The sequence below is a fragment of the Vulpes lagopus genome, chromosome 6, assembly GCF_018345385.1.
Source record: "Vulpes lagopus strain Blue_001 chromosome 6, ASM1834538v1, whole genome shotgun sequence".
Classification (NCBI taxonomy): domain Eukaryota; kingdom Metazoa; phylum Chordata; class Mammalia; order Carnivora; family Canidae; genus Vulpes; species Vulpes lagopus.
In genome coordinates, this window is record NC_054829.1 from 27,039,300 (window position 1) to 27,060,422 (window position 21,123).

General features: G+C 46.5%; 1 protein-coding gene across 1 annotated transcript in view; it reads left to right on the forward strand.

Annotated features, from left to right (window-relative positions):
* The window catches only part of ZFYVE1 (zinc finger FYVE-type containing 1), a 53,322-nt gene extending 32,807 nt beyond the window's left edge, over positions 1–20,515 (forward strand). The window contains exons 5-12 of the mRNA XM_041759229.1: positions 10,208–10,314; positions 12,595–12,703; positions 13,253–13,350; positions 13,446–13,563; positions 15,344–15,514; positions 16,229–16,409; positions 17,142–17,255; positions 18,905–20,515. Of these exons, the coding sequence (XP_041615163.1) occupies positions 10,208–10,314; positions 12,595–12,703; positions 13,253–13,350; positions 13,446–13,563; positions 15,344–15,514; positions 16,229–16,409; positions 17,142–17,255; positions 18,905–19,137 (1,131 nt within the window). The 3' untranslated portion in view covers positions 19,138–20,515. The remainder of the gene's footprint in view (positions 1–10,207; positions 10,315–12,594; positions 12,704–13,252; positions 13,351–13,445; positions 13,564–15,343; positions 15,515–16,228; positions 16,410–17,141; positions 17,256–18,904) is intronic.
* The last annotated feature ends 608 nt before the right edge of the window (positions 20,516–21,123 follow it).

Here is a 21,123-nt window from a genome sequence, read left to right on the forward strand (position 1 = left end):
TTTCCATTTTAGAATTGACTAGATTGTCTTAATGAAATCTTGCTGTCTTAGCACAATGCATTGGTCAAAGCATTCCCTTGGCCCGGTAAAAGCTGGGAAAAGGGATCCCAAAAGGAATGTGAAAGTTGTTGATACCATTATGGGAATAAAAATTGTAAGTTTAGAACAGTTTGTTCAGTGATCCATTTATATTGTGTTTGTCTAAATTCATATCCTCTGATTTAATTAGGAATACATGTTAAGTATAGAAAATGTTGGATACTACAGTAGAATTACAGCACTGAAAACAAGGACCAACCACAGCCCTCCACCTAGGGATAGCCACTGTTAACATTTTATTATGTCCCCTTAGAGTATGTGTTCTGTGCATTAAAAAAACAAAACAAAACATGTGGCTTGTCATCACATTATAGATGTAAACTTGTAATCCTTTCTCTGTGAAACATCATAAACATTTTCCTGTATGATTTTTTTTTTCAGAGAGAGTGTGTGGGGGAGGGGCAGGAGAGGGAGAGAGAATCTTAAGCAGGCTCCATGCACAGCATAGAGCCTGATACAAGGCCCCATTTTATGACCCTGAGATCATGACCTGAGCCGAAATCAAGAGTCAGACACTTAACTGACTGAGTCACTCGGTGCCACAACACTTTACTATATTGTATGGTTTTTATAAGTAGTTTTGGTAGCTACACAATATTTCATTGTCTAAACATACAAAAATTACAATTGTCAGATAAGCGATTATCAGTAAAATTTCACTATTATAAATAATACCACAACTAAATACCACAAACGCTCTTTCTGTATTTGGCATTATTTTTCTTGGTTATATTCTCTTGAAGTAGATTCTGTCAAAAGTGTGTTTGTGTGTGTGTATATACGTATATATGTATATGTATATATGTACATACAGTGAACATGTATTTCTGTCATTTCACATAATTGGACATGGAATCCTATTTAGGTACTTTTGCTTATTTGATATCTTTGTTTCTATTTTGCCTATTTTTAGTATTTCAGGGATTTTACTTCAATATAATCTCTGATTTTTACTGTGTATGTATTTATTTTAGTATTCTTTATAATGAATTCATCAAAGGGATCCTTGGGAATACTGCTTTTTTGCAGTTTGTGCACAACACTGTTAACCATGGCTGCAGGCTTAGGACGGAGGAGCAGGAAGGGAGCCTTTGGGGGCAGTGCTGGGCATGTGGGACCTGGGGAGAGGCTGGGAAATGTTGGCAAGATTGGAACTAGGGATATGAGGATGCCCTGAGGACTAGGGGATAGGGCCTAGCGCTGGGAGGGATGGGAGAGAGGGGTTTGGCATAAAATGAAGAGGGCTCTGGTGTACACAGGAACAGACTTTGGACATGCTGATTTGCTCTGTCCGTTGGGTTTTTAAAAGGTTTGTAATGGGGTACAATGTAGACCATTAGTGAATCTGGGTAAATTGTATATGAGAGCTCCTTGTACCATTCTTGCAACTTTTCTACAAGTCTGAAATTATATCAAAATGAAAAGTTACCCTTAACCAAAGTTTGTGATCTTTGCATCTTGGTTGCTTTAGGTCAGATGTTTGTGTCCTCCCAAAATTAATTTGTTGAAACCCTAATGCCCAGTGTGATGGTACCGGTGGGCCTTTGGGAGGTGATTGGGTCATGAGGATGGAGCCCTCATGAATATGATTAATGGCCTTGGAAAGAAGCCCCAGAGAGCTCCCTAGTCCCTTCCAGCAAGCAAGGACACAGTGCGGAGGCACCATCTGTAAAGCAGAACCTGACCTTGCTGGCGTCCAGATCTTAGGCTTCCAGCCTCCAGATTTGTGAGAAATATATTTCTGTTGTTGAGAAGCTATCCAGTCTGTACTGTTTTGTTTTAGCAACCTCAGTGGACTAAAGACAATGGTTAAAAGCTTGGATTCTGGAGTCAGACAGACTTCTGTTGGAATCCCAGTTCTGCCATTTACAGTGAGTTGGTCTTGGCAGCTTTGTTTGTTGGTTCATTTATACAACAAATAAAAGAGCACATCTATGTGCCCAGTATAGTTTGAGGTGCTGGAAATATGGTGGAGGACAAGGTAGACCATAACTTTGTCCTTATGATATTACTTCTTCGAACCTTTATCCTTCATCTGTAAAATAGGGATAATAAAATAATTTTCCTAATGAAATTGAGCGAGGATCAAATAGAACAGCACACTTGAAGAAACTAAGTACCTGGTATCTAGTAAATGTTCAATAAGTGTTAAATAGTGTGGATAAAATTAAGGAAAAAAACTGAAAAATGATTGTATTTGAATAATTCATGAAACACATACTTCTAATTAGATTTGAGCTTAAAGTATACTTAGATGTACTGGCCAGTGTCCTTGAAGTGGCTCAGAGGTAGTCACAGTGGAAGATTACACTCAGGCATTGCAAACATCTTCAAAAGAGCCTGGATCCATACTGTGGTGTACAAAGGGCTGTGAATCTGATCTGTATAAATTTTAATGACAAGGCCAGTGGCTGGGTTCTACAGTTCTCAGGTTTTTCTGTAAACTAACCCAGCTTAATGTTTAAATTAGGCTGTCAGGGGACACTGAGTGCTGTAAGCAGTAATTAGTGCTCAGAGATTTTACCCTGAGGGGACTTGGAGGTCGTACCCCAGGCCAGTTTGTTAGATGATTTTGAGAAAAAAAGTTACACTATGCTTATGAGGTGTTAAGTTTTCTGTAAATACACTGAGCCTGGTCAGCTGGAGTTGTAATGACTCTTGGTCACTGGTGTCCACAGAGTTTTCACCTGGATCCTATGTTTTCTGTCTTCCGGGGTGGAGATGGGGTGTGGGACCTGCTGCTTCTGTGCATGGGAAGGAGTTCACTGTTCAAGCATGTGTTTTCGGCTCTCCCCAGGGAATTGTGGGATTCTTGCAACTTACCGAAATCCTTGAAAAATTGTTTTACCTTTTTTGGTTGTTTTGCTTTTAATCTCCTTTTAAATTGTAAGTTGTTAATTTTCCAATTATCATTCTAATAGAAAGGTCCTTGTGATGTCTGCATTAGGCAGATTGATCCACTAGAGTTTTATTGCTGTTAAAGTACACTCATTGAAGTTTTCATAGTTCATAGCAGTGTATAATAGAATGGCTGTCTTTTCTTCATTTATTTATTTAATTTGGCTTTATTTTGACAAGGAAACTTGAATTCTTTTTGGAACTGAAGAGGGGGGATGGGCATAAACAGATAAATTATCAACGCCAAAATAATTCGTTAGGCTTCCTGCTTCTCCCAGTTTTTTCTTTATCATTCTGGTATTCCTAGCCTTGTCCAATTTCTCACTAACTTACTGAGTAAAAACACTTTGAAGGCTAGGGATATGTTCCAATATGATAGAAGTAATTTTTTTCTATATGAATTTCATTTTATTTTCTTTTTAAAAGATTTTATTTATTTGAGGGACAGTGAGAGACATTAGAGAGGCACAGGGAGAGGGCAGAAACAGACTCTCTGCTGAGGAGAGAGCCCAGTGCAATGCTGGGCTTGATCCCAGGGTCCTGATACCATGACCTAAGCCGAAGGCAGATGTGTAACTGAGCCACCCAGGCACCCCTTTCAATTTATTTTAGATAAAATATACAGTAATATTGTCAGGAAAAAGTTTATAGGCTTTGGGGAAATGGAGAGAGAAATCACCTAAGGGGCAATCAAAACTGTGATGAACAAATGAAGAAATCTCAACTCTCTAGTAATCAAAGAAAGGCAAATGAAAACAACAACATTATGAGGGCAGACACTGACAAGTCTGGTAATAAAATGTCAAAAAGGATGTGAAACAATGTAAACTCTTACAGATTGCCAGTTGAAATTAAAATCAGTACAACTACTTCCAAGTGCCATTCAGAAATATCTAGTGTAGGTGAAGATATGCGTAATATATATTCCAGCCGTGTCATTTCTAGGAATTTGCCTTAGAGAAACTCTTCCACCTGAATACAGGGAGACCTTTATGAGGGTATGATAGCAGCTTTCTTTGTAATGGCTAAATAATGCGAATTAAGTATGTAAAAAATGGCTAAATACATGGTGGTGTTAAGTGATTCTTTGCTACCTATTTTAAAGAGAACATTGGGGTCATAGTGGATGTACATGCAGCTATATACTTCGGTTTTCTCATGGAACATTGAAGCCTGGCATTTTTTTCTCACACCATTAAGTATTTTATGAAAATATGTCCTTAAAGTAGCTGTATGGTTTTCATTTATATGGATGGATATTTTTTTTTACATTTAGTTAATTTTGCACTTGTTTTAGTAGTGGTTTTCCTTTTTGCCTGGTTATATTTTCCATGTGTTTAAAGGAATGGTTCACATTCTGCCTATTTCTTTAGGGTAAATTACAATTCCTATTACTGTTTTGGACTGATGTTTATGGAGTGCTTCCTGTATGTTGTGTACTATGCTCTGCATGTGTAATGAATTCACTTAATCCTCGTGCCGTCTCAATGGGGTAAAGATGCGGAGGCACAGAGAAGTCAATTAATTTGCCTAATATGATTTACCTAGTAAGTGGTGGAGAATTTGAACCAGCTAGTCTGGCTACCAAGTCTGTGCTTTTAACCCAGTGCTGTATATTCCCAATAGTTACTCTACTCCTAAGAAGGTCAGAGGAGGCAGCCGTCTTTCAAGGTTCCTGATAATGTATTGCCAGTTGGCTCTTGAAAGGATATTCCCATAAATTGTGTTTGAGTGTTTGGTTATTTTAATGTTTAAAAAGTTATTTTTTAAATTATAAAAGCGATATGTATTCACGATAAACAATTCAAATAGTATAGAAATGTGTAAGGTACAAGTTAAGGTCTCTCCCCACCCCCATCACAACCATCACAACCATTGTTTTTTTTTTTTTTTTTTTAAGATTTATTTATTTATTCAGAGAGAGAGAGGCAGAGACACAGACAGAGGGAGAAGCAGGCTCCATGCAGGAAGCCCGACGTGGGACTCGATCCTGGGTCTCCAGGATCACACCCTGGGCTGCAGGCGGCGCTAAACCGCTGCCCACCGGGGCTGCCCACAACCATTGTTAATACTTGTATATACTTCTAGAAATTTGTAGTCATACATAAGTGCCTATATAAGTATGTGTATATGATGTATGTATTTTTCACCTTGAATGGGATCATGTGATTCCTGCTATTCTATGGTTTGCTTTTTTTCACTTGATTATGCATCGTAGTTATCTTTCTATAGTAGTACATAAAATATACCACATTCTTAATGCCCTTAGTATACTTTTAAAAAGTTCTTAGCTGTGTCTTATTTATGAGGTTCCACCTGACTGATGTAGCACTCTGTTGGATTTGAAGGGAGCCCAAGTGCTACTTTTCATGTTCATTATTGAATAGGAAATGTGATGAATGAGAAGGATGGAAGAGTTTGCAGAATGTGTGTGAGAGGGAGGTCTGCTGTCCTCTTCTCTAGTGGCCCGTTCAGTTGTTTCCTGATGCATCATGCTGACCTGATCGTTCTTCCTGCCAGTCAGCCACGGTGTGGTCCAGGCCCCAATCCCTCTTTTCTAGCAGGATTATTTCCCACTTCTTGACCACTCACTGCTCTGCCCAGATTCCATGGGAAGCAACAGCGCAGACACCTACCAGCAGAGTGTACCCTTACTGAGCAGGTAAATCTGTTCAAAGAGCTGCTCAGGTTTCTATTGAAGAAGGGAACTGAATGTTGAATTAACTGTTGTCTGTACTTACAGTTCTGAATTTAGGAGAGAACCATTTTATAGTTGAATTTGTACAGGCTTTATATAATACCTTTTTTAGCCTCTGATCTCTAAATGTAGAAACTCTGGCTTTCCAATTCTACCACATGAGGAAGTGTCTATTTATAAAGTTATTATATTTTGTGGGGAGAGGTGGCATCAGTGATTGCATAAGAGTCTCCATTTTGAATCAGAAAATTCACTGCGAGCCCTTGGTGACTGAGACCAAACCTTACAGGTTCAATAGAAGGGGGCCATACTGTTGCCAAGGCAACTAAAGTTCAAGATCATCTGGTCTCCAGGCAACCTTTTCTTAGAGTTGCCTCAGATGCTTCCCCTAGCTTTCTCCGGAGAGGTCTCCCTGCCTTTCCCTAACAGCTTGGGGACCTCAGGTGGAGGAAAGCCCAAGAAAACCTGGAATGATGTGAGGTTTGGAATTTTTTTTTCCTTAAAGATTTTATTTTTAAGTAATCTCTGCACCTAACGTGGGGCTTGAAGCCATAACCCCGAGATCAAGAGTTGCATGCTCTACCGACTGAGCCAGCCAGGCGCCTCTGAGATTTGGAATTTTTGAAAGACAAAGTATGTGGATTAGGTGGCAGTGTCTACACTGGAAAGGAACAATCAGGCAGTCGAAGGAGGAGGATAGGTTCTCTTGACCCATGTATCTAAAACACACTAACAACAGATTTTTTTTTTTTTAAATAGTTATACTGTTGTGTTCCTGTACTCTTGATTGCTGTCAGTTCCTGTGAAGCTTTTAGGGTCTGATTCACTAGCCCTCTCTTCAGTGGCTTGTGAGGGAAGTGAGATGCTTATCATGTTACCCAGTGTTGGAGAGGATGGGTGACCAGCATCTGAAGCTGTGAGGCTGGTTCGCCTAGGAGTTCTCTTTCTGATGTCATAAGGGGTTATGGCTGCCCTGGCCAGTGTAAGCCAGCAGTTAATTTGTCTCGGGCAGGCAACAGTGGAGGTTCTGTGGGCACCTGTGCCATGGGAATCAGCCTGCACATTGTTCCATGCCGAGCTTTGAGATCCTTGCTGCCATTTTTCTGGAGAAATTTCAGAGAAGTGAGCCAGGCTCCTTGGCTTTGGAACAGAAAGAACCTCATGCTGTCACGGTTACTGGGCTGCAGTTGTATATTTGTTGGGGACTGGCCTCGGCCCTGAATTCAACCCAGCTGGTGAACTCATGCCAAATTTGGTATTTTTCCTAAGGGTGACTAACAGGTTATCCTTTCAGTTACCTGTTTAAAAGAAAAAAATGTGGCACTAAAAATATTCTTTTTGGTTTTCCCTATACTTTATTTTTTTCCCTCCATACTTCTTTAGTGTAGCTTCTATGTTCCTTAGTTAGCTCTTTTCTTCCCCTTCCCCTATTCCTGCATTAGCTTCATAAGCATCTTTTTTTTTTTTAAGATTTATTTTTAGATTGTGCTTGCACACAGGTGGGAGGGGCAGAAGGAGAGGGAGAGAGAATCTCAAGGAGACTCTGCTGAGCATGGAGCCCCACAAGGGGCTTGATCTCATGACCCTGAGATCATGACCTGAGCTGAAACCAAGAGTGGGACACTTAACCGACTGTGCCACCTAGGCACCCCGATAACAAGCGTGTTTTTGCAGGTAAATATTCATCCATTGAGTTCAAGCCCCATGTTGGGCATAGAACTTACTAAAAATAATAAAAAAAGGGGTTCCTATCTGGCTGTCAGTAGAGCATGTGACTCTTCATTTTGGGGTTGTGAGTTCAAGCCACACTCTGGGCATAGTGCTTACTAAAAAAAAGTAAAAAAAAAAAAAATTTCACCAACAAATAAATGCAAGCAGCTATGAAGACCAATGAGCTATCATGGAAAGGAGAGAGGTTCTTATATCCCCTGCATTACCTAGATTAGGTAGGAGGGTATCTAAGGAAGAAAATAATCAGCATAAAAAACAATAAAAATGATGTTAATTATGGCTGTGAATGTTTTCTGAGCTCTTAATTTATGCCACTCTTTGTGTGTAAATCCTTTTGATCTTTATGTGTAATCCATGAAGACTCCTACTGAGGAAGGTGCTACTAGCACCTCCTTTTATAGATAAGAAGATACAAAGCACAGAGGGTGCAAACCTGCCAGTGACAAGCTGAAATGACTTGGTGGTGGGGGTTCTTAGGTTTTATTTATGCAAGCTGCCCATTTAATTTCATAGTATACCCATGTCTGCTTTACCTCTATCTATCACACTTGCTCCCCAAATCTTGCAGTAATTGATGCATTAGGATGATAATACTCTATTTTCCCACCAGCCAGTCCCAGACAGCTATGTACATACCTGCTTGAGAAATACATTCTAAGGTGTCTGTCATTTGACCAGTCAGGGAGCAGTTAGCCTTAACTTTCTGAGGGTCTGTGGGCATGGAATGAAGCCTGGCATAGAGACAGGGCCTAGGTGAGGGAGGAGGGTGGGGGTTGGTGTGCATATCGGAGTTGGTGCTGGATTACTTCATTCCAGAGGTCTTAGTTGAGAACCTGTTAGGACCTTTGCTAGAGTAGTGGAGGACACAAAGGTAGAAAACTATTTTCGCAGCATGTATGATCTTATCTGGAAGGTAATATCCATACAACTGGGCCATAATTTTGCATCATTATCATCTAATGACTGAATATGTACTTCAGGTATTGAATACAACAGGTGTTCAGAGCAGGCAGTGTGTGTTATGTCTAGAGTAGTAGGGAAGGCTTCATGGAACAGGTGAGACCAAAAAAATCCTGGAAGGATAGGTCACTTAGAATTAGGACAGGGTTGTCTGGGTGGCATAGTCCGTTAAAGCTTCCAACTCTGGTCTGATCTCAGGGTCATGAGATCAAGGGACTCCAAGCTCAGCTCTGAATCTGCTGGAGTTTCTCTCTCCCTTTCCCCCCCACCCTCAAGGGTGCATGCACACACATGCCCTCTCTCTTGCTCTCTCTCAAATAAATCTTAAAAAAAAAAAAAAAAAAAAAAAAGACAGAGGGGAGCAGTGAAGGCCAGTGAGTGACTCTCTTTGGATTCTTGTTTATTAATATTTGTACGTATATTCATTCCTATCCTCTCTTTCAAAGTTCAGGGTTTTCCCAAAGTTACTCCTCACAAAATACCCCCAAGAGGACAGGACTTAAGTGTATTATCTGTCAGACCTTTCTTGTTGGTCTGAGCCAAGGATTGCCACCTGCTTGGCCCCAGCTGGCAGATGGTGTTTAACGGGCCCGAGTATCATCCATGCAGTAGCTGAGTGTGAATGCGCCTGGGTGAGTCACGCACCCTCACTTTGACACACTCCTTGCTGCCACTCCTGTCTTACACCTGACCTCACTCAGCACTGACATCACATGCCTTTGTAAACACTTGAGTTTGCAGCTCGGGGTGTTAAGATTTCATTGAGAAAAGGTAACAGATCTTTAACGAGTGAGTTCTCATTAAGTGAAATTGCCTTCCGAGCTGGAGAACCTAGGTTTAACACTGAATCTGCCCTTTTCCCAAGTCTCATCTTAAATCTTCTTCTGCCTTTTTACTACAGGAAGTAACATCTTGTCTTTTTGTTTTTAGACCAGTTTTCCTTTTCTTCCCCCTGAATAGTGTGTGGCTGCCTCGGAGTGGGAGATTGAAGCTTGGGACTGCATGTATATAATCATTTTTAAAGCCCAAAAAGCCCGTTTCTGTTTAATTAATATAACCTTTCCCCACTGAATACTACATATGAGTGAGGGCCTGGTGGGAAGAAAGATACTTTTGGTGTATATAGTAGTGTGTGAAAACAGGACTAGAAATGGAAGCTGCCTTTCAACATAAAATTTTCAGTTTGCTTTGTGAATACTTTATCTTCTTGGCATCGATTTTGGCTGTTTGCTGTCTTTTCGGTTACTGTAGTTGATAAGAGGCTGCCAAACACTACAATAATTCTTCCTTGTTTTTTGGCTAATGGCTTTTTTTCCTCCATCAAGCTAGTTCTGTGGCCTAGTAAACTCCAGAAGAGCGCCTGTGGTTAGACCTGGGATAGAAGTCCAGGGAACTCCCAGCTCACCACTCGGCTCTACCTTTCTCTGACTTATTGACAAGGCCTCTTCTAGGGTCTCCGCTTCTTGGTTCCAGCTTCAAAGGATGAAATGGGCATTAGTCCATGTCTGTGGGTGGTTTTGCATGAAAGACTGAGTGTGTGAGGTGTTTATAATCTCCCAGGTAATAAGGAGAGCACACTGCCAGCTTCCCTCTGACTTCTTGGGCAGTGAGCTGGTTCTTCCAGAGGTTTCCTGTGGTGAGGATGGGTGCTGGTTGGGCCAAGAAGGTCGGGGGTAAGGAGCAGAGGTCATGGGGTGGCCCCTCCCAGCTGTGGAGCCTGTAAGAAAGAAGCCAACAACCAGGGGAATGGCAGATAGCTGGAGGGCCAAAGCAGAGGGCTCTCTGCCAAGTGCCTTCATGTGTCATCCTCCCTCCTGGCAGGCCCTGAGTGACCGCTTCAGCGGCGAGATCCCCGATGACCAGATGGCACATAGCTCCTTTTTTCCAGATGAATACTTCACCTGCTCCTCCTTGTGTCTCAGCTGTGGGTAAGTGAGGCCAGCCGGCTCAGGAAGAGCGGGTCAGTGTGCAGACCTTGGCATGCGTGCAGATCCCCTAGTGTCTGGTTAAATTGCAGAGTCTAAATTAAGGATGGGCTGGGGTGTGAGGAGGTGTATTTTGAGTAAGTTCCCAGGTGGTCCTGGTAGTCGTGGGGACCACACTTTGAGGGTGCAAGGGATTCTAGGATACGTGGCTATGAAGAATCCTCTGAAGATTCTGACCTGATTTAAGTGTGAAATTGTCTGGCTTCGGGCTCAGGCAGTTTTTACTACAAAAAAATTTTAGGTTGCTTTGCTTTTCTACATTTCTCCTCCCAAGGGTTTTCATTGTATTCATTCCACTTAACTAACCTTTGCTAGCTGTGCGGTGGGGTACCAAGTCCTGGTTGAGTCCTTTCCCTATGAGGACTGACTCTTAGAGCACATTCGCGTTATCCAGGGAGCTTTCCCAATGATCAGGGCTTGGGCCTCACCTGCAGGGATGCTCACTTAACAGAACTGGGGTGGGGCCTTCGTGTTGGTACATTTACAAGGGTCCTCAGGTGATTCTAATGTGTTGAGAACATTGAGTTAGGGCGGTGCTTCTCAAACTCCAGTCTGTATACGCACCATCTCGGGATTTTGTTAAAATGCAAATTCTGAATCAGCAGGTCTGGGTGAGATTGTGCGTTTCTGCCAAGCTCCCGAGTGATGCCTGTGCTGCCGGTCTGTTGGACCGCACTTTGTTACAGGGGCCTTAGAGCAGGGATTCTCACTTTTTAGCACATGTCAGAAAAACCTGAAGGGCACATATTAAAACATATTGCTGAGCCTTAACATCCCCCCTCCCCCCGCCACGGTTTCTGATTCAGTTGATCTGATGTGGGGCTTGAGAATTTGCATTTCTGGTAAGTTCCCAAGTAATGCTGATGTTGCTCATTGGGGCCACACTTTGAGGACCACTGGATTAATCTGAGCTATTGATGGCTTTTACATCACAGTCTGGTGACTTGTCTGTTGGAGCTCAGGGGATTTAAATGCAGTGTGTTGGTCAGTGAGATTGTAGTCTCTGGGTCCTGTAGACATGTCCCTACTCCTCTGGCCGCTTCACCATTGAATTGTCATTTCTTCCATCAGGAGTACTGCTCCACATTCCCCACACTATCCACCCAGAGGAGACCTGAGCCTTTTGTTGTGAATGGTTTTTTTTTTTTTTTTTTTTTTTTTAAGATTTTATTTATTCGGGACGCCTGGGTGGCTTAGCGGTTGAGCATCTGCCTTTGGTTCGGGGCATGATCCCAGAGTTCCGGTATCAAGTCCCGCGTCGGGCTCCCTGCATGGAGTCTGCCTCAGAGACACAGGCAGAGGGAGAAGCAGGCTCCCCACGAGGAGCCTGATGCGGGACTCGATCCCAGGACCCCGGGATCACGCCCTGAGCCAAAGGCAGATGCTCCACTGCTGAGCCACCCAGGCGCCTGTAAATGTTCTTTTTGCATTGAACCCTGTATGTAAGCTACCTGCTGGGCACTTAACTAGCACCACCTCGGCTCTGAATTTGTAAAAAGGATTGGGGTTTTAGATTATATACAGTTTGGGCTGGGGAAGAAAGAGGGCTGTTAGTTGCCAGTGTGACTTACCTTTCTTTTTATTTACCCCATAGCCCAGCATGAGGGACTTAGGCTCTGGTGGATCATCACTTTTGCATTCTAACAGCCTCCCCAGGGTTTCCAGAACTTTCCCTTCTATCATAGCGAAATTCTAAAGTCCTGCTCTCTGTTTTTGCATTGTCAGGATGGCAGAGCTCACTGTTCGTTTGGAAGGTTTTCTTGTTCAGCTTAAGCCTCCTCTTAATGTGGTGCCAAATTTTGGAGGTTGATTTTTGTTTGACATCTTGGCAGCCTGTTCTGGTGAAACTTCCATTTCATGCCTTTTGGATTTTGGGGTTTCCCGAGAGCCATTCAGGTTTTATCTTCTGTCGAGGTGGTGTCTTCGGGTCCCTTCATTCCTGCTGTGGGACCGCGTGGTTTTTCAGGAAGAGGTTCCTCCTTTTCTCCTTTCTCCTCACCAGGGGGGATAGTGGCCACAAGTTTGTAGTGCCGGTGGGTCACGTATGAGAGAGGCATGCGGATCTCTGAGACACATATGGCGCTCTCTGCGCTAAGTATTCGGGGCCCAGTTCGTAACCAAGGTTTGGTCTTGGCCCTGTGTCTGGCTCAGGGTCACACTCTTTTGCGTACGTGCCAGGGGCTCCTTTAGCCACTTCACTGTCAGCTTTTGGGCTTCACTCAGGGCTGGATGTAAGAACAGCATGAATCATGGAAAAGAAGGAGTCCCTCATGAAGCCAAGAGCCGCTGCAGATACTCCCACCAGTATGACAACAGAGTGTATACCTGCAAGGTGAGTGCTCTGAGCTCCCTGCTCCAGCAGCTGGCTTGCTGATCCTGCTCTGCTTTGGGGAAAGACTGGCTTGGGGCCACCCTTTGCTGTGTCCTGAAGTATTTGCTATTGAAATCGAGTATCCCTGGAACTTCTCGCTAGCTCGAACCAAAGGAACTCATGCCTCTGTTGCTGGGGCCCCTTGGTTGATTGATTTTCCAGCATATCTTCCCTTCATTCTGTTGAGCTTGTATGCCACGATCATATACATTGACTGTTCATTCTTCTCCAGAGCCAGGACTGCTCTGCAGGAACCCAGTCTAATGGATTTTCAGTGGCGGGTATAAATTACAGCTCGGTTTTTGGGGCCTGGGATGGATACTCATTCAGTTCATGTTTGTTTAGGGCACTGGCTGTTTTAGAGAATTGGCCCTTCTTCTGACGTGCTGCACTCAGGGTCTGCAAACCCTCAGCTGGTGTGGTTTGTGGGGAGGGGGCTGGAGAGGGATATGAGGAGGCCAGGGGGTCTGGTGTACAGAGAAGAAGCTGGCAGAGTGCTCCATGTTTCAGGCCTGCTATGAGAGAGGCAAGGAGGTCAGCGTAGTGCCCAAGACATCTGCTTCCACTGACTCCCCCTGGATGGGTCTCGCAAAATATGCCTGGTCTGGGTGAGTTTAAATGACAGCGACGTAGCCGAGGGTTGTTGGTGTGTTCGTATGTGGGCACCTGGCCGGGTAACGGTATCTGTTTGCTTTCCTTGTAGGTATGTGATCGAGTGTCCTAACTGTGGCGTGGTCTACCGTAGCCGGCAGTACTGGTTTGGGAACCAGGATCCTGTGGATACGGTGGTTCGGACGGAGATCGTGCATGTGTGGCCTGGAGTAAGAGCTGTTCCATTTTTCTTCTTGTATCATTCAGTTACTCGTGTGTGTGGAGAAGTGGAACCTGTTTCGAATTAAGGTTAACCATGAATTTTTAATATATTGGTGGTTTAGGAAGGCAGACCTGGAGGGCCTTTCTTGTTCTAGACTCTTATTTTCATTTCTTCTTGCCTAATTATTGGAAGCACAACTTTAAATGAACTAGATGGTGTTGACCTATCGCTATACTATACTATACTATACTATATTTTATTTAGGAAATAAAATATTTTTTCCATGTTCTTCTTTTCATATGCATTTGTAGAGACGCGGTTATAATTTATGTGCTCTTGCTTTTTCTCATACCTTCATTTTACTTCCACTTTTCACGATTCTCATTTGTAGTCCCTGTAACATTGTGTCTCATGTTCTAGTTTGATTCCCCATCCCCTTCTCTTTGAACATTCATGCTGTTTATGATTTTTTTATATCAAAATGCTATAGTGACATTCTTTTTGTGAGAAAGCCTTTGTTCTGGGAAATTTTCTTGCAGTATATTCTAAAAGTGGGATTACTATAGACCCTTATTATTTTTTTAAATTTACTCATGAGAGACACAGCCGAGAGGCAGAGACACAGCCGAGAGGCAGAGACACAGGCAGAGGGAGAAGGAGGCTCCCCGCAGGGAGCCTAATGTGAGACTTGATCCCGGACCTTGGAATCATGCCCTGAGCCAAAGGGAGACGCTCAACCACTGAGCCACCCATGTGTCCCCTTATTATTTTTTAATTTGACTTGTGAATTCAAGATATTGGAAAAATAGATCTGTTTTGAGGCAGTGATGTGGTGCTCTCATCCTGCATCAAACCACAGTTCATACTTGGAATTACCAATAAATAACAACACACCCCAATCCTTTTCTCTTTGTAGAAAAAAAAAAGAGTGATTGTTCTCTAAGGGGCTTGTCTTACTTGGCAGTATTCCATCAAGAGCCATCTTGAGCTTTCCCGGGACCTACAGTTCTCATAAGACTAAGGATTTCCTTACTCTTCTGCTCTTGTCTCCAGTTTCCAGCCCCACCAACATTTGTTCCTGTGGTATGGTCTCATTTCTGGAGCCCACCCTCTTGGCACCGTGGGCCGGGCCATCCTGTCCTAGGGACTTACTGTGGCCTTGACTAGTATAACTTTCTTACCATCGTTCTCTGACTAATGTCTTTTGTTTTTGAATCTGGGTTCTTTCTTGTGAATGCTGTTGTCACTATGGTAAGGTAAGTTCTCTTCCAAGACAGTTCCCTTTTGGGCCACATTCCTCATGGTCTTTGGGATTAGGGGATACAGGCCCCCCCTTCTGTTCGTTCTCTCAGTCTTTATGTTGCCCCACACTTGTTGAGTACTATGTGCCCAGAATTGAACCTGATACTTAAAAATACAAAAATGAAAAAGGCAGGTTATTATTTTGGGAGCTGGGGAACTTCCCAAAGGAGGTGCCATCTTTACTTGAGTCTCCTGGATTGTCCATCTCACTTATGGACAGATGAGGCCTGAATTCAACAGCTGTGCACCAGGTCTTATGGTCGCTTTGAAGGGAATAAGTCAGTTATGACTGGGTGGGTGTGATAGGGCCTAGAAGCTGGAAGGATTCTTGGTCCATTCCCACTCTTCTCCTCCAGGGAGTTTGTGGTTCTGAGTTGGCCACTGATGAGTGTATGAGTGTACAGATCACCTGAGACCGCCTCTCCCTCTTTGCCTTTACTGCCTCCACTCAGAGCATGATGGGAGCCTGCATGTTTTCATTTCAGACCGATGGATTTCTGAAGGATAACAACAATGCTGCCCAGCGCCTCTTGGATGGGATGAACTTCATGGCCCAGTCGGTGTCTGAGCTTAGCCTGGGGCCCACCAAGGCTGTGACTTCCTGGCTGACAGACCAGATTGCCCCTGCCTACTGGAGGCCCAACTCCCAGATCCTGGTACAGTGCACTGGCGTGGCCCGTTCTGCTGGTGCCATCTTGCCCTATCCTACTTGCTCTGCAAGGGAGGCGTGGGGTTTCTCTTTCAGTCACATTAGCTCCCAGAGCATAAGGGTGGGGCATGGGGGGCAGCCAGTGTCTTCTTGCGTATTGATTTCTCTTGGTGTCACCTCTGCAGTTATTCTCCTTTTGGTAGATTTTTAGTTTCTTTGCCTCCAAGGGCTGGTTATTATTGGTCAGATGTCTGAGATCCCAGAATCTGGAGGAAAAGGGACACATAGAGGTCATGCAGCTTGATGCATAAATCTCCACAGCACCCACAGCAAGGGAGCCACCCAGCTTTGGCCCACACACTTTGTGACAGGAAGCTCCCACCTCACCAACTTCCCAAAGGGCTCTTTTGAGAAGCCGTGGGGAAAAAAAAATTCTCTAAGTTTATGCTAGACTTAGCAGAGTCCTTTCTGAGGACGCTGTGACTCAGCCAGATAGATGGAAGGTGGCTTTCCAGGCAGATCTCGGAAGAAAATGGTAGTCGCAGCTGTGCTGGAGTGGGTGCATCCTACGTGACTGAGGCCTCAGCTTCTCTCCGTTCTTGCTGTCGGAGTCCTGCCGTTTGCCGTGGTCCTGTGGTCCTCCCCTTGGGTCTCGCTGGCTTTCCCAGCTGGTAGAAACGAATAATATCTGCCTTCTCTGTTTGTTTTGTGCTTGGAACAGAGCTGTAACAAATGCGCTACATCCTTTAAAGATAACGACACCAAGCATCACTGCCGGGCCTGCGGGGAGGGCTTCTGTGACAGCTGTTCATCCAAGACCCGGCCAGTGCCCGAGCGCGGCTGGGGCCCTGCGCCCGTGAGGGTGTGTGACAACTGCTATGAAGCCAGGAATGTCCAGTTAGGTAACGTGGGGCCCAGGAGCTACAGGGGTGGAGGGGGCCCTCTCTCTTTGGCACTGGGTACTGAGAAGTAGACTCCCACATGCCTAACCCTGTTTCTAACGCAGTCACTGTTGTGAGGGCAGCTTCCCTAGTCCCGGCTGGTGTCCTCTAAGCTCTTTGTTAATAGACTCCTAGGAGTGCGAGTCCTGGGCAGCGGCAGGGGTGGTGGTGGTGGGGTCACCCTGTCCTGTATTTACCAGACATGGCTTAGACTGGGCCTTCTTCCTAGAGAAGGTTCTTGGTCACACTCCTAGAACCTTCCTGGCTTATGCTTGATGGTTTTTTTTTTTTTTAATTTATTTATTTTTTTTAAATTTTTATTTATTTATGATAGTCACAGAGAGAGAGAGAGAGGCGGAGACACAGGCAGAGGGAGAAGCAGGCTCCATGCATCGGGAGCCCGATGTGGGACTCGATCCTGGGTCTCCAGGATCGCGCCCTGGGCCAAAGGCAGGCGCTAAACCGCTGCGCCACCCAGGGATCCCCATGCTTGATGGTTTTAAAACAGCTCTAGAGGGTTGAGGTAAAGGACTAACAGGGCTCACTCAATTTCACAGCCCAGACCCTGGCAGTCATTGCAGGGCAGCACAGTGGTATTCTGGGAGAAGAATCCAGAAGCACTCTGCTGTTGCCCCGAGTTTTCCTTTCGGGAAATGACTGAGATGACGGCTTCTCTTCTCTCGCTGTCTACAGATGTGACCGAGGCCCAGGCTGACGATGAAGGCGGGACGCTGATCGCTCGGAAGGTGGGAGAGGCTGTGCAGAGCACTTTGGGAGCCGTGGTGACAGCCATTGACATACCACTAGGTGGGTGTGACGTACATAGGATGAGGGGTCTCAGGGTGCCCTGGGCTGTCATTGTGTCAGAGGCTTGCTGACCTGGATTGAGTTGGGCAGCAAGGAGTAGACTGAAAATTTGCATTTGCTTGCTTCTGCTGCATACCTGAGTGGTGTCGTGTGTATTCCTGGAGGCCACCTCTCATACCCTCCATTGCTGCATCACAGCCTGAAAACGTAAAGGCTTTGCAATAACCACCATTTTATCATGTCTCACAACTTCGAGTCAGGAGGGGTAACTAGCTGGTCGAGGGGGCTTTGCCTGGAGTCACCCCCTGAAGCTCCAGTATGGCAACCTCACCTACCTCGAGGGGCCGAACCAACCTCACTCCCACACTGGGTACTTTGGCTGGGATGCCTGGAAGGCTGGGCTTGGTCGAACCCATCTCCATGTGTTCTCCAGGCCTCTCTATGTGGGTTTTCCCATGGTAGTTGGACTTCTTGCATGGGGGCTCAGGACACTTAAGAGCTAGGAAGTAGAAGCTGCCCCTGGTAGTTCTGCTGTAGTCTCCTGTAGTCCCAAAGCCGCCTACATTTGAGGGAAGAGGCAGGGGTATCAAAGAATTTGTGGCTGTCTTTAATTTACCACACAGGCCAAGCTATTATTCATTTAGGATTTAAGATAACTTACCTCCAGATGTGAGGGGTACTTGTAACTAGGAGGGCAAGAGGAAGGGGAAGGGAGACCCACCAGTGCATGGAAGGCTTAGGCCCGGGTGTTTCTGCCCATTGCAAGGGAGCAACCAGAGGCTTCTGGGTGGGGGTGGGTGGCGGTGAGGATCGCTTGGATCCGATTCACCAGCACTGTGGTTCAAAGGTGAGCAGAGGAGGAATTTTTGACCCAAGAGTGTAGGAATAGATTTGCCCAGGCTTGAAGCTCAGGTTGTATGTGCTCTCGGGGGTGCCTGGGAGAAGCAGGGCTGCCCTGGGCACAGAGAGCCCACCACCTGTGCTCACCAAGGGCTCACCTGCCCAGCGCTCGCCGGCTCCTGGGTCCCCGGCCAGTGTGGGAGACGTGTCCCGTTCGTTCTTGTGATAACCATTCTTGACCGTGGGTTGTTGAAGAGGAGGAAGCCAAGGCCCTGAGAAGTTAGGTAGCCTCAATCCTACAGCTGCTGCTGAGCACGTGCTGGGTGGAGCTGGGATTTGAGCGAAGTCCGCTCCTGACTCCGGGCTTGGGCCGCTCTAGCAGTACTCCAGTGGCTTTTAATCCAGCAGCTGCACTTCAGGGTCACCTGAGAGCACAACAGACAGGCACATCTCAAGGCCTTGGCCCCGCTCCAGATATCCTGACCGGCATGGTATGAGGTGAAGGGCAGGCGGATGCAGGTTTTCGAAGCTCTGTAGATGCGGGGCACCTGGGAGGGCACAGTCGGTTAAGCGCCGCTTGGGATCGTGAGATCCAACGCTGGGTCAGCCTCGGGCTCCCTCTCCCCCGCCCCCCTCTCTAGGCCCCGCACCCGCTCTCTCAAATAAATCTTAAAAGAGCAGCTCTGGAGGCAGTTGTGTGTGCGGAAGGGCCACGAGCCAGGGAAGCGTCTGAGGCGGCCCTCCTGCCCCGTGGGCCCCGGGGCATCTGGTCCCCGTGTCCCACCCATCGGTGTTCTCCCCTGCCCCAGGGCTGGTGAAGGATGCGGCCAGGCCGGCATACTGGGTGCCCGACCACGAGATCCTGCACTGCCACAACTGCCGGAAGGAGTTCAGCATCAAGCTTTCCAAGCACCACTGCCGGGCCTGCGGACAGGGCTTCTGTGACGAGTGCTCCCATGACCGACGGGCCGTCCCCTCCCGAGGCTGGGACCATCCTGTCCGAGTCTGCTTTAACTGCAATAAAAAGCCCGGTGACCTTTAACCCCCACTCCCTCTCTGCGTCCTTCACAATTCCTTAGGTTCTCAGGGTTAGAAACGGAAGTGTCGCTGAGGTAGGGCCTCCCCCCGGGTGCCTGTTCCGGCCTGTGTCCTCTCTTCATCCTGGGGCCCCTTTCCCGTGGTGGGGGGTGGGGCAGACGGCCAGGTGAGCCTGGCCACAGGCCCGAATGTGTGGACCCCCCCCCCCCCGCCCCAGGGCAGGGGACAGAGCAGATTCCAGCAAAGGGGAATGAACCTGAATCCGTTGCATTCATTTCAGTTAAAAATAATAAAGACACAAGTATTTGCATAGATCCTACGGAAGGACCGTGGAGTGTATTCAGGCTGCTGCTGGCTCTGAAGCCTTAGCGCGGTGTGTCCCCAGCGTGGGGAGAGGGTGGCCGTGGCGGCAGGTCTTCCCCACAGAGCAGAGCCAGGTACAGAGCCACTGTGTTGCCATTCACCTTTTGCTTCTTCTCTGTGAGCCTTTGAAGACTCTTTGACTTTTCCCAGGTACCTCTGGCTTGGAATGGCCTGAAAGGAATCTCCCTGGGCCCCTTGGAGTTGGATCCCTGTCTTGGGCCTAGGCCGATTTCAGTCAGAGACCACCCAGCTTAGCGTGCAGGTCACCAGAGTGGGTGGAGGGTGACGGGGGTCCCTCAGCCCCGAGTACTAGGGAGCGCGCAGGAGGAACCAGGCCTTCCCCAGCGGTGTTCCCTACTTCTTGATGCTTCTGTGTCCGCTTGGCTTTCCCAGAGGCCACACCCTGCGCCTAAATAGAGGACCTGCTTCCTTCCCCTTCGCCCCTGCGAGCCCACCATCTGCTTCTGAGTGTTGCACTAGGATTTTAATTGCTTATTTTGAAGTGTCTTAAATCTTTGTTTCCTGATACATGCCCCCTCTAGCTGTTGGAGGGGTCCTTTGAGAACTCTTCCAGGGAAACAGCGCACCGAATGGACTGTTAGTTTAAATATATATAAATATTTCAACGGATCGTTAAGAAAAAAATTCTCTTCGCTGGTTCTTGCAAGAGAAGTCAAGTGAACTTTTGTTTTTCATCAAGAACCGAGACAGCCATCTCTCGTGACTGGAAAGAGACTGTTGTGCTGAACTCCTGTCACCGTGGCGGATTTTATCTTTGGTGGCCAAACATGAAGAAGGAAACGGTGACCTGGTTCTTGATGGGACTGGTGGGTGGGCCGAGCTTCAGGGAGGTACGTGGCAGTCATTCCCGGCGTGAGAGTCTGTCGACGGGAGCCCTGGAACGCGGTGATCCTTCTCAGACCTGCTCCCTTACCGCCTCCTGTGGCCCAGTGACTCAGGCCCCACTCTAGTACTGTGTATTCTCAAATTCGCCATTATAAAGGAATCTTCCTGCTGAATATGGACTGTGCTCTTTCCTTTAACTTCCTCAGTAAACCCTGCCTCTTTCTAGTCGATAGGAAAGTAGCTGGTAGTGGCTTTCAGAGCCGGGGGTACCAACTGATGCTCACAGAACTCTATGGTGGTGAGGGCTCCATGCAAGCCCACTGGCCAAGCTGTTGTCCTGTACTTGGGCTGTCCAGCAGCGCTCTCCCTGGTGGGGTGGCCAGCTGGCCGTGGGTGAGGGAGCTGCGACAGCCCGGCCCCGAGGAGGGCAGCCTGAGTCAGGTGCAGTGTGGCCGCTACCTTGAGATGTATGTGCTTGGTTTCACTCGGGTAGCTGTGGGGTCCCAGTCCACTGGGGGGGGGGTCCTCTCACGGAAGAGACTAGGTGTTGCTTCTGACCTAGCAGAGATCTGAGAAAAACGGTTTTCTACCTTTTTGTCAACTCCCCCTTCATTCCCTTGCCCTGCCTTGTCAGCAGCTTGTGCGTCCATCCTCCACGGTTTTCTCCTCCTTGTGGGCACACTCTGGTCTTTGTCCTTCCCCTTCTTCCTTGCCCATCTTTTCCCTCAACTTTCCCTGTCCTGCTCCCATCCCTTTCATCCTTATCTTCTCCCTGCTGTTG